Source organism: Molossus molossus, unplaced genomic scaffold, assembly GCF_014108415.1.
Source record: "Molossus molossus isolate mMolMol1 unplaced genomic scaffold, mMolMol1.p scaffold_m16_p_16, whole genome shotgun sequence".
In the NCBI taxonomy this organism is placed as follows: Eukaryota; Metazoa; Chordata; class Mammalia; order Chiroptera; family Molossidae; genus Molossus; species Molossus molossus.
The window spans coordinates 54,248,025-54,262,277 of NW_023425351.1; the positions used below are offsets into that span (position 1 = coordinate 54,248,025).

Consider the following 14,253-nt stretch of genomic DNA (forward strand, 5'->3'; position numbering starts at 1 on the left):
CTTTACACAAAAGTATTTACTTCAAATTCCACTTTAAAATTAGCCCGGCTCGCCAAGCCGGTGTGGCTCAGCGGACTGAGCATCGTCCCAAGGACTGGGAGGTGTGGGTTCGATTCCCGGTCAGGGCACATGCCCGGGTTTCAGGCTTGATCCCCAGTAGGGGGCATGCAGGAGGCAGCCAATTGATGTTTCTCTCTCAAATTGATGTTTCTATCTCTCTCCTTTCCTCTTTCTCTAAAAATCAATAAAACATATTTAAATAAAATAAAATTAGCCTCCCTTCCTACAGGACAAATTGGCTATATTGAGGGAGGGCAACTGTCGCTTTGAAATGGGAGTGTGCACACTCCATCTCCACGGCTCCTCTTGACTGATCACCTGCTCTTCAAAGTGTGGTCTTAGACGTGGTACTTGGGAGCACAGTCAGGACCACAAGCTGACTGAATAGTCGAACTTCCTTGTAACTAATAATATATAACTAAAAGCGTCATATTTTCTCCAGCATATCTAAATAATGACAGCATAACGATAATCACGAAGCATATACTATGCCCCAGACACGGTGCAGAGCGCCTTTCAAACTCGTGAGGACTTGAGTCACAGCTCCAGGCGGTGCCAGCCGCTGACCTTGAACAAATTAGCTCATTCTCCAAGCCTTAGTGTTGGTTTGGGAAATGAGGGTGACCTATCATATCTCATATGGCGTTTGTGAGGATTAAATGAATGAGATCATGTATATAAGATACTGAACATAGCTCTTGACATACAAATAAGATCTCGTTCATTAAAATAATATTTTCAGATTTGAAATCTGGGCACTTGGAAAGCTGTGTAAGCTTGAGTTACAAAAGATCTCCAACCAAGAGACCAATTTTCATTGATTCTACTCACAATATATTCAACCCTCAAAGGAATTTTACTTTAAAGGGCAGGTTTTTAGTCTCAGGTCAGTAGTACAAATTTCTACGCACCTTCAAAGAATATTATGAAGGTAGATTTAGTAAAGACCTGGCATTATACACATTGTTTCGACAACTTTAGTATGCCCGACAATTACAATAATTATAAAAAAGGCATTGCTAATTTCACAGAAAGAGCTGCGTTAAAAATTCCCAGAAACTCACATGAAACAGCCTGTTTCTCTTAAGCACATGCAGCTGGTGTTCACAAACACTAGACTTTTAATACGAGTGTTTTCAGATGTTTAATCACAATAACCATCTAAGTGTAAAACACTATATCACTAACTTAAGGTAAAGGCAAGGAGAACTGTTGGTTTCCAAACTAAACTTAGGAAGAACTGACATTGGACAGCAGGCATGAACACTTCTCTGACACAGTGTGCCTAACTTCACCACAAGAGAGATAAACCGTAGAAAACAGAAGCCATGATGATGAAAAATGTTTGATTGGTAAGTGTTCCAGAATTAGAAGCCACTTATGTTCACCAATTACACAACAATTTTCTCATTTTTCATATTCCCCCCCCAAAGATATATGTACTTACAGTGCAAATTTACAAATATGGACTCCTACATGACCCTTCTCATACAAGAGTGGATTATATAAAATAGAACAATTCATTTGTTAGTTAATTAAGTCAAACAACTGTATTCCACAAACAAAAAGTCCGCTAGTTGTTTAATTGTATTAACTAGTTGTTTACCTAATGCAATATATTTTGTGGAGAGTCAAATTTCAAAAGTCCTTCATGCTTTTTGCAGTTTATTTCTAAAGGATTTCGATTTGACATTTATTCATAAAATGGTAATACTAGTTCACTGGGTGGCAACCATCTACTCAATATTAAGTATTGTGCTCATGTAACCATGTTACATCTTAATAACTTATTTATGAGATGAGCATTATTATTTCTATGTGAATGAGAAAACTCAGCCTCAAAGTCAGCAATTAGTAAGGAGCTAGAATTTCAATTCAGAACCATTTGGTGAATACTGGTTTGCATTCTTTTTAGAGTTAATCTTGAAAGTTTGGATAGGTTTTTGTTAATAAAATTGTCTAAACACATACAGTCAGAAAATCCATTAGATAATTTTCTTAAAGAGGCGATGTGTGTTGGCAATAAAAATAAAATATAGCAATTAAAAGTGTTAACTTTTCATCTGTTTTCCTCCAGCCACTAAAACAAAATTTCTTTTACAGAACAACATATATTTCCTCACTTATCAGAGTCTTAGGGAAAAAAAAATATAAGAGGTGAACACTGGAAATTACTTATGCATGGTGTTTTATTGGTATAGGCAATCTTTAATTTAAAAGTAGATCTAAAATATTTTGTCAAATATATCTGTGAAAATATAATTAATATTTTTAACAGAAGAAAAAATAAAATTTATAAAAAGTAGTTACTTTTTTTTTTGCAATGGCAAGTATTATTTCCTTCCGTACCTACAAAAGTTTCACATTTTGAATTTCAAAATATAGTTTAATGGTAAAACCAAATTACAAGCTTTCGTAATGTAATTATTTCATTTGCTGAATCATTATAATACCATATATATATATATATATATATATATATATATATTTATTATTCCCACCCAAGGACATTTTCCCATTTTTATTCAAATACAGTGGGAAAGGGAGAGAGAGAGAGAAACATCGACGTGAAAGGGACACATCGAGTGGCTGCCACCCGCACGAGCCAAACAGGGCGGGGGACAAACTGCACCCGAGGTACGTGCCCTTAGCGGGAACCGAACCCGGGTTTCTCTGGACCGCAGGCCAACGCTCTAACCAGCCAAATCAGCCAGGGCACCACCTATATTTTAAAGAAAATTGGTTTGACCATTGGAGAGACTGTCTCAATGATTAATTATTAATTCAAAGTTAATTGAGTGTCTTCTTTCCAAATATATTTGACTTTAACTGCAGATTAATAGGAAGACTCTAAGAATATTTAAAATCATTGAAGTTTTGAGCAATAAAATTAACAGAACCGTTTGAACAGCATTTCTCTTGCATTTAAAAAATAAAATAGTAACTTACTTGAAAACTGAATTGCAAATCCTGATTTACTGATATAAAAATCCGTGTCAAACTGGATGGTTACTATGTTGAGGGTGCTATGGATCCCTTCAGGAATAAGAGATCCACTAATTTCCTTTAAAAGCATCTCGTTTTCTGGTGGACCATCCCAAACTCGAAGTATATCATGTGATGCTTCCGTATCAAAAGCAAGAAACTGTAGGCTGTGGGAGAAACATACATCAGTTTGATTATTTTAAACATAAATTCTTTTTAAAATAAAGAATATAAAAAGTATATGTTTTTGCTCATATTAGTTAATCCACTTGTACTATCAGATAAAAATATAAAGAGCATATATAACCTTAAGAAATTTTTCTTGACTGTATAATTTATTTCTTTAAAAGTTGAGTAAATTTACTACTACATCACCTTTAAAAAGTACCAAAATTTTGGGTAAACATACTTTTCAGTGCTCATGAATTTCAACTATGTCAATAGCAGGTGACATTGAAGGAGGACCTGGTACACGCCAGGCGTTGTGCAAAATGCATTACATGTATATATTTAAACATTTTTTAAATATGTTTTTAGTGATATTTTAGAGAGAGAGGAGGGAGGGAGATATAGAAACATCGATGTGAGAGAGAAACATCCATTGACTGCCTTTTGCATGCTCCCTACTGAGGATGGAGCCCACAACCCAGGCATGTGCTCTGACCGGGAATTGAACTGCGACCTCTCAGTCCAGGGGACGACACTGAGTCCATTGAGCCACGCCGGCTGGGCAATGTATACTTATTTAGTTGTTATAATGACCCTATGAAACAGGTACAGTTTTTAATCTCAATTTTATAAATGTGTCAAATGGAGTTTAGCTAGATTAAATAAAACGGCCCAAAGGGTGGCAGAGTCCTCAACTGAACTAATTTTCTGACTGCATAGTATATATTTTTACTGGTGTTTTCTGTTGGTTTGCTTGTTTTATTAGAATCAAAAGATATTTATTCCACAAAAGCAAGAATAATTCACATTCAGAAACCAATCAATATGATCACAATGATTGATATAAGGGGAAAAAATTACATAAACTTTTCCATGTATACAGACAAAACTACTTTTAAAAATCCAACACTATAATGACATCCAACAATCTAGAAGTAAAAGGGAACTACCTTAATGTGAAAAACAATGTTTACCCATCCTCCTCAAAAATGGATAAAAACTAAAAAAAATAAAATAAAAATTCTGTTTTATATTAAATCTGTTCTGCTTTATATTTAATCTAGACAAAGGCAGTATCTGATACTTTTTGTGAATAGTGCTCAAAATTAGAAATCCAATTATATCAGCAGCTCAACTCGTTCTCTCTCTCTCTCTCTCTATATATATGTATATATATGTGTGTGTGTATATACATATATATAAAACACATTCATGTTTAATATGTGAATTGTCACAACTTTAAATTTGAGTTGCAACTTAATATCCAGTATTGTCCTTTAATTTTTAAAAAAACCTCAGAATTCTACTGAAATCAAGTTTTCTAATTCTAATATTTAAATAAAACATCGCATGATCTATACTAAATAAAAATGAGCTGAGGATTGATCTAGTGTAGTCTATTTTGAGTTCTGCGAACTCCCTTGCAAAAACGACATGCCAGTTTATACCCAACAACTTACCAGTTTGCATCCAACGATGCATTCAGTACAACTTTCAGCATACTTTTTGAACGACTATCCTTGTTTTCTATAACCACCTGCACCACCCAGAAGCCTGTCTGAAATTCCATTTATATATATAAAAAAAAATCAATTCTTAGGTTTAAAGTCATGGTTTCGTGCGCAATAACATACCAGCTCATATGTCAAGGGTGATTTGCTCATTTATTAATCCATTCCCAGCCATTACCCTGACACTTAACCTAAGACTGAGAGCATGTGACAGCCTCAGCAACCGGACTGTGGTTGATTTAGGAGGCAAGGGTTCTGCCCTCATCTGAGGGACAGCGGTGTGGAGAATGGTTACCCGCCTCACCACACTCAGCAGGAAAGGGAACTCAAACCTGGGTGAAGGGGCAGAGAGCAGGTGTTCCAGGGATATGCCTGGAGCCGTGGGAGGCAGGGAGGAGTTACTGAGTTTCCCTTCTATTCTGATTTGTTCTAAATGTTTGTGAGGCTAAACTTATGATAGTGACCTGGACAACTTTGTATACCTATCAGGATGGTGGACTCACTATCTCGAGTCATTAAGAATTAAATGAGTAGAGTGGCCAAGAAGCAGAAATTCTCACCCTCTTTGCCCTCTTATGAATATGAAAAGCGTCTCTCTATGGGGTTATATGAACTACCACAGTGGCCCATAAATCAATAAATTATGCTTATTAATACCTTTTTCATATGCTTAACAGATAAGAACCAAGTTTTTTCTTACCAAGGTTAAAAATTTTGAAAAATCTTCATGTTGATCAACATTGTACATAGGGGCTTCTCAGGAAATCCAGATCCCCTAGTAAGTCTGAGAAAATGAAATCCATTTACCTGACAATGTTTCCTGGATCTACCTCAATCATCCACATGCACCGCAGATTATTGTCGTAGGGAAAGGGATACCCCGGAGACAAGATTCTTCCTGATGACTCTCCTTTAAAACGACCTCCGCATTCAGCTAACAAAAAGGTAATGAAAACTTAACTTATAATTTAAAGCTAATCTTTCCTAAACAACCTACCAATTTCATATATATATATATATATATATATATATATATATATATATATTACCTTAAGGAAAATAAGAATTTATTTCCCCTTTTCTTCAAAGTATATATTTGCATACGCTTTCTCAGATTAAGGTATTAATTGAAGCAAGAGCATATGGAACAATAAAGCAAGAATGTCAAGTTAGATCACATAAAAGACAAGAAAATGAACGCAATTAGGGATTTTAAAAAAACACACTCAAAAACTCTCAGTTTAGGCTTCTAAACATTTAAAGATGTGTTGTTAAATAATGACAATTTAAAAAGGAGAAACAGATGGCAAGTTGCTCACTGTTAGTTGGTTGCAGGCTGAATAATTCATCATCTTACTACCCCACCTCGGAGAAAAACTAATAGTTTCTGCAGTCCCTCAGGCCCTTCTAAATTCCACTGTCCTTTTATTCCCTTTTAAATCACTCTAAACACTTTCCCTTTTAACCTCCCAAAAGTCAAAGCATCATTTTTTATTAGATTTCTTACTTCAGTTAAATCTAGTTTGGTTTTGATTTAATGTGGTCTCTGATTTTTATAAAATTCATTGAATTAAAATATATATATTGTCATATAATATAAGTAAATTTTTATTTTGGGGAGATTCCTCCCCATTTTAATACTATTTAATATACTGGGATGTCTGGTGTGATCTTACTTCGGTAAGCAGATATTCTAGAAAGAACTCAGTATTCCAGAAGAGAAAAACTAAATATTTTAGTTAGTATATTGCTCAACATCACTAAACCCTAGAAACAAGGAAACCTGTTTAATATGTTGCACCTTTGAAAATTCTCCAGCTTAGTTCCTACCAAAAAAGTATCCAAAACAAAATTTACTATTTGTTTAAATATTTGAAGACACTCTGATACCTTTCTTATTTTCTGTACTGTTTTTATCTTACTCAAAGTCAATGATTGAATTAATCTTCTTAGATTTTTTTTTTTTTTTTTTTTTTTATCTGTAGAGCAAAGGTCAAACACAAAGTTTTAGCATTTGGGAGAGATAATAACGGAATCTAACAGTTCAAATTTGAAGGCTCTATTCATATAGATAGATATGTTTCAAAGATTTTAGCTATTATATTTCACTACACTGTGATCATTAGATTTTTATGGCAATTTGGCTAGGCTTTAGGATCCAGTTATTTAATCAAACACTAGCCTAGTTGTTGCTTCGAAGTTATTTCATTATTGTGGTTCACATCTATAATCAATTGACAAAGTAAAGGAGATATTGTGGTTGGCCCTCATCCAATCAATTGGAGGGTCTTATGAGCAAAAACTGAATTCTCTAGAAAAAAAGAAATTCTCCCTCAAGACTGAAAAAAATTCTCCCTCCTTCCTGACCTTGTAGCCTTTTGGACTTGTCAGCCACCACAGATGCTTGAGTCAATTCCCTAAAATGAATCAATATCTGTAGAAAGATTATAGATATGTAGGCAGGTAGGTAGGTAGATTAGATAGATAGATAGATAGATAGATAGATAGATAGATAGATAGATAGATAGATCTACATCGAATATTCTGTTTTTCTGGAGATCCCTGACACACACTCACAGAGAACTAAGCAATTGTATTTTGTACTGCAACAACAATCAATTTAACTAAAAAAAAATTTTTTTTCTTTATTGATTTTAGAGAGAGATAGAAACATTGATGAGAGAGAACATCAATTGCCCGCCTCCTGCATGCCCCCACTGAGGATTTGACCCACATCTGGGCATGTGCCCCAACCAGATATCGAACCGGTGACCTCTTGGTGCATGGGTCATCGCTCAACCACTGAGCCACGCTGGCTGGTCCAGTCAATTTCATTTATAACAGTTTGTCATTTTTCAGTAAATAAGAAGATATCATTATTCAAGATGTCACAATCACTTGTGGTTTTTCTCATCTTTTAACAAAAACTTTGTTGAACACCTAGAACTATATAACTATATTAATTCATTTTTTCATCATTTCTTATGATTTATCAATATTATTGGCATGGATTTATTATGCAAACAAATTTGATATTTCATTTCTCCAGATTAATTTTTAATCAATTGCGGGGCAGATTGGAGTTATGTGCACTAGGTTGTATCTTGAATTTAAACACAGCTCTTTTCTCTCCATATGTCTTTGCTACAAACATTGCATGGTATTTTAACTTCCAATGAACCAGGGTGGTATGCCATAGGGCTAGAGTTCATGTCTGTGAAAAGACTTATGCTTGCAGCATAAAAATGAAATAGTGCTTTAAAAGAGTGTACTGTTTAAATCCCTCCAGCTATGGAGCTTAAAAAATTATGTTTATTTGATCAATGCATAAGCTTCAGAAACTTAATTATTTAGAAATAATCAATCTAGTACAGAAAATGTTTCTTATTTGACAGAGGCAAAAATATAGCCATATAAATATTTAAGGTTGAAAAGCACAGAGAAGTATCATCTTAGGCCAGGTGGTAAAAGCTATTAATTGTTGCCAATAGAGAACACTATCTAAAACAGAATCTCATCTTCTGTCATCATGGAAATCATCAGCATGACACCACATGTGTCCAACTGTTTTTCAGTTGTTATTCCTGATCATCCATCATTAGAAAAAAAAATCAAACAAACAAAAACAACTTTACCCTTCTCATGAAACTTTGAGCAGTATCAAGTCACTAAGTTTGTCTTGGGATATTTGTAAATATAAAGTGCATTGATTTGTTGCAAACATAATTAGAATCTTCATCTGATCTCAGACCAAATGTCATTCCATGTGTATAAAATATTTCCAAAAAATAAAGAATGTCTTATGCTTGATTCAATACATAGAAAATACATGGTTTTTAATGTATTTGTTTTGTGATTTTAATTTTAGGACAGCATGCAAGTCAGTATTTACAAGTTTGCAATTTCGTGTTATTGTAACCCTTAATGATTTTCTAAATATATTTTTTTATACACATCAAAGAGTACAACCTCAGAGAGAAGTAATCAATGCTACATTTTTCTCATAACCACTGCTAGTGGGCTGATTATTGGTCATATTCCAGAATCCCAAGCTTTATCAATTTTGGTGGATTATTGTTTTAGATATTACCCCCATAATCTATTCAAAATTCAGATGCCACCTGAAAAGAAAGGACTAAAGTTGCATTTACTTAGATAAAAACATGTTTGCTTTCTGCATGGATCTATGTTTTAATAATCCAATAGACATCCATGGCATCAAAAACACTTTACAGTTTCTCCTAAGGCCTCCAATGACTAAAATCCTATTTTTTAACAATGTGTATTCTAGCAAGGTTTTGTGAACATTCCTATGTTAACCAGACCAACTAACAAAGCTTAAACTTTGTCTCAATTTATCCACGAAAAATGGGGGAACATCTATAATACTTTCAATAATACAGATAAAAACAAACAAAAACAAAAAACTTTGTCTCAAAAGGTTCAAGTTTCCAAACTGTTCAAACTGTACACATCACATATGTGCAATTTATTGGATATTAATTATACTTTAATAAAACTATTTGGGAAAAAAATATTTAGGTCAATTTAATCCATATGGACCTGGTACAGAATAAATCTGTGCCTCCATAAATGCCATCACAAAATAAGAATGACTGCAGAGACACTGAATGTTTGTTGCCTACTAAGGAGTTACTGTTTTGTTAAAATGTTGGGGTTTTTGTTGTTCTTGTTGCCTTACTATTCCAATCTGGCACATATTTGATTTTGGGGGCAAAGAAAAAAAGCAGAGGTCTTTACAACTCTTCTCTGTCCACTCTCCCACCCACACATGCCTAGTATCCATTAACTGATCTATCAGATGGTAGAAAATAATCATTCTCTAGCTTCCTGTTAGCTCTATGTCCGATGTCACTCTCATGTGAACCTCACAGACACTGCTCAATTATGTTATACTACATACACATTTAAAAAAGCATATGCACTTTCTTAGATTTTTGAAAAGGTGAGTATATAAACAAAGTCTTTTTAAGTAATTGAGAATAGTTTACTGTTTTTAATCTACCTTAATAGCAGGATAGACAATGTTCTTTTTATATAAAACAAATCTTTTTACTGTGATTTAATAAATGTATATGATTAAGAGTCTTAATATCTTTCATAGTGAGTAAAATTTTATATCAAGATAAGAGAAATAAAATGACTCCATGTTGTACCAAGAACGTACTAATGAATAAAATTATTAAAAGAACCTCTTCACTTTCCATTAATATTCTTCTGACAAATTTGAGTTTATTAACTTCTTTTTTTTAAGGTTTTGAGAAGAGTATATTTCTTAGTAATATATTTTATAAAATTTTATTAACTTTATTGGAATAACATTGGCTAATAACCTTATATAAATTTCACATGTACAATTTTATAGTACATCTGTATACTCTACAGCAACATGGGTGAATCTTATGAACTAAGTCAGACAAAAAAAGGACAAGAACTTACAATTTCATTCAGATGTAGAATATAAAACAAAAAGCAACAAATGAGCAAGCAAAATAAACATACAAAGCAACTAAAAAAAAAACCACAACACAACAAAACAAAAAACCGAACTGACAGATACAGACAAGAGAACTGTGGTTATCAGAGGAGAAAAGAGGGTGAAGGAAAGGCGAAGAGGGTACAGGGAGTGAAATGCACGGTGACTGAAGGAGACTAGGTTTTGGGCGGGGAGCACACATTAACTTCTTGATTTAAGGAATGAGTTGCGTGTTGACAGATGGAATCACTTGAAAAGGCACAGTGTATTTTGGTGGCTCTTCCATAGAAATACTTCATGACAATGGACACGAGTATCTTACCAATACAGGAAGGCAGAGGGTAGTCCCATGCCCTCCTTTCCCCCGTCATGCACTTGAGAAGGCTACTCCCATGGAGAGTGTAGCCTGGGTTGCACCCATAAATGATAGTGCTCCCAGCAAAGTGGCCTTGGTCACTGATCTTGTATCCAAATTGTGGAACGCCAGGATCTTCACAATGTGAAAGTTCGAAACCTGTGAGAAGAACAGACATGTATTCAAGGTGAAATTTAACAGAAAAATTTAAAACCTTACAAATCATTTATTCCTCATATTTTTATACAGTTGCATACTCTTTCCTAGTTGTAGTTCTTCTGCCATATTTAATTTTGGCAGGTACGCAACAGCCACAGAGAACTTTTCTGTTTCTCGAAAGTTAGAATTGCTCGTATTTTTCAAATGACATCCCATGGTCTATGTGACCGCATCCCAGTTTGTTATAGTACTAAGCTTCCCGAGTTTTGCAGCTAATAAAAGATCTGACCATTATAACTACTGGGATTATATCATCAAACATTTTAAACTCATACTAAATATCTGAAACCATAACTGTCCAAATAACAAATATTTTTTTTGTTATTTGCAAACATGAATTTAGACTGCTTTGCCCTGGTTGGTTAGGCTCAGCAGTCAGAGTTGGTTGCAGGTTTGATTTCAGTCAAGGGTATGAACCTGAGTTTCAGGTTCTATCCCTGGCCCCTGGTTGGGATCATGCAGGAGGCAACCAACTGATGTGTCTCTCTCACATGGATATTTCTCTCTCTCTCTTTCTCTCTGCCCCCTCTCCCTCCCTTCTTTCCACTCTATCTAAAACTCAATGGAAAAATATCCACAGGTGAAGATTAATAAATAAGTACATTTAGACTGCTTCACTTCTATAGTCTTAGAAGAACATGAAATAGTTTCATATTTAAAATATACTTTATCAAGAGACAATATAACAGGAACCAGCTTGAAGAACTCTGAACTGTCATATTCTGCCTTCTCCAGAAATTTACAGCTCTGAAAACTGTTCACAGACAGGAAAGTAATAATAATACATGTTCTTCTTCCTATCTCATGTCAGTCCAGGGACACAGGAGGCTGATTGGGCCTCTGGGGAGATGTATTTCCATTACAAAGGTTAGAATAAAAACCCAGGATTCTTTCTATTCAGCAAACTTTTTCTCTCCCCTTTCCAGACAGGAGGAGACAGCTACTTTAAAGGAAGCAAGACTATTTTTCTCCATTCCTTGGCCCTGTCTACTTGGGTAGATTTTTCTATCTGATTTTCTTCTTGTTACTAAAGGGTTAAGGTCTGGGTCAAAGGGGAGCTGATATGGTTATTTTTGTTGTTATTACATTATCTTAATGATAACTTTGATCTCTTGAGAGCCAATATACCTTGTGTGCACATTCTGAATACAATTAATAAAGATGGACATTAAAAGCTGAACAATCATAGCACAATGAACTGTTAAGATTCTGAAAGAACTAGAAAAGATACTCCATAATTTAAACCAAACATAACACTAGTAATAAAAACATAAAATTCCTAGCTATGGAGTTTTTTCATCTTTAATGTCTTACAAAGAAAGATAATGAGGTACAAAATCATGTCAATTATGACTTCTGAGACTAGAGGGTGATAAAGAATATTCTAGGATAGCATCATGCATGAAGGAAATCTGTAATTTCAAGACAAATGATGTTGGAGACAAGGAAAACTTTTTTGTCTAAAATGATATGAAAATCAAAAATAGATTTGTGTTTTTATAGGCACAGATCCTTGAGCAAATGAGTCTAGATTTGACCTAGAAAGCAAAAAGGCATGAATTAGCCCTGGCCATTTTGGCTTGGCAGTTAGAGCATCAGCCTGACCACCAGAGGGTCCCCAGTCTGATTCCAGTCAAAGGCAAGCACTTGGGTTGCATGTTTGATTCCTGGCCTGGGTCAGGGTCCTGCTGGAAGCAGCCAATCAATATCTCTCTCACATCAATGTTTCTTTCTCTCTCTCCCTCCTCCCCTCCCTTTCCACTCCATATATGAATTAGTTCACTGATGTCAAAGCACTAATTTACACCATTGGCTTTTTAGAGTATCCAAACATATATAAAACCACCAAAACTTGTAAGATGGAAGTAAAGAGTTTATACTCTAATTTCTGTGTGTTGAGTAATACATTAGCTCTTGGAGAACAAAAGGTTCCTTTCCTAGTCTCAAGGGGGTCTTAATCATTCCCTCCAACGTTTACCCACATAATTACTCTGCACATTTAATTCATTTACAGTCATTTGCTTGTTTCCATTGGAACTGAAATGATTTCATTTTGTTTCTCTTTCCCACAGTACCCACCCAGCACAAATCCTAGCACATAGCTGATGTTCAGTAATGCTTGTGAATGAATTTGCATTCTTAGAGGCAATTATTTCTAGGAGATAAATCACAGAACTTATATGCATGTATGTATGAACAATGGACACAGACAACAAAGGTGGGGACAGGGTGGGGAGGGAGGGGGAGGGGGAATCAGTGGGGGGGGGAAGGAGAAATATCTGTAACAAAAATAATTAATTAAAAAAAAAGAAACTAAAATAAGTCTGATGAGAAACTAAAATTTCTGAGACAATTTAAAAAATACGTCTTTAGAAATTTCCCTTAAGGATCAGTTTGTGACAGCCCAATTTGGGTGAAAATATATTAAAATGAGGCGAATTCAAGCAGCTTCAGAGACAGAGCCATATAAAAGGTTAGAAGTTGTAAACTCAAGTGGTGACTTACATGTATAAAACAAGGTCTAAAGGATACATGATCAGGCAGGTCAGTCTTTCAAACATAGAAGTAGAAACAGCAGAACTTATAACTTTAAAATTCCAGGGCACATTACGTTGCATGGATTTGCATACTTTATAGTTTAAAGTGTCCCTGTTCAAAAATTGCAAGATCGCATTCCTCTGCCAGACATAATATTCAGTTTATCATTCATGATGCAGCTACTTTTGAGTTTTACCGTATATCATTAATCAAAACAAAACTGGAAATCAAGCTTTCTTTTCCAGGTTTATTACCAAATTCATCTTTCCTAATTTGAGTGCTCTGTAAACGTGGCTGGCAATTGCTGGTGATGAGGTAAAATGGATATATTCTTTGTGAATTAAGATGATTTATAATACTTTGCATTGTAGATGAAAATGCATGTGGACAATAGTACCTAAAGTACAGAGCACAACATAATTTAGTCCTGTTTGGTGAAATTATTGTTGCTTATTCATAAATATTCAGAACCGTCTTATCTTTATGGAAACATTAGGCTGCCAGTCTTTTCACTGAAAAGCTCAAATTCTTGAAACTTACAATTAAATAAAGAATTGTATAAAAAAATCTTATATGCTATAAATATTCCCCAATCCTTGTGAAGTTTGATAGTCTGATAAAACACAAATTTCTAGAGCACTAAAATAACTGAAAAAACCCCCATTACCTGAATCCTTTTGACTTGCTAAATAACTTACATTGAGATATCATTCCTTTCCTGTCACCATGTAGTGTATTTCTTTTTTAAAAAAAAAATATTTTATCTTTATTGATTTTAGAGAGAGAGGAAAGGAAAGAGAGAGAGATAGAAACATCAGTGAGAGAGAACATTGATTGGCCGCCTCCTGCATGCCCCCCACTGGGGATCAGGCACAACACCTGGACATGTGCCCTGACCAGTAATCGAACTGGTGCCTCTT

The 14,253-nt window shown here is 34.7% G+C and overlaps 1 protein-coding gene across 3 annotated transcripts in view; it reads right to left on the reverse strand.

Moving 5' to 3' along the window:
- The window catches only part of CSMD3 (CUB and Sushi multiple domains 3), a 1,073,312-nt gene that overhangs the window by 304,848 nt on the left and 754,211 nt on the right, over window positions 1-14,253 (reverse strand). For all 3 annotated transcript variants that reach the window (XM_036263876.1, XM_036263875.1, XM_036263874.1), the window contains 3 exons: window positions 10,544-10,735; window positions 5,532-5,658; window positions 3,010-3,212 (listed from right to left, as the gene is read on the reverse strand). In XM_036263876.1, the coding sequence (XP_036119769.1) occupies window positions 3,010-3,212; window positions 5,532-5,658; window positions 10,544-10,735 (522 nt within the window). The remainder of the gene's footprint in view (window positions 1-3,009; window positions 3,213-5,531; window positions 5,659-10,543; window positions 10,736-14,253) is intronic.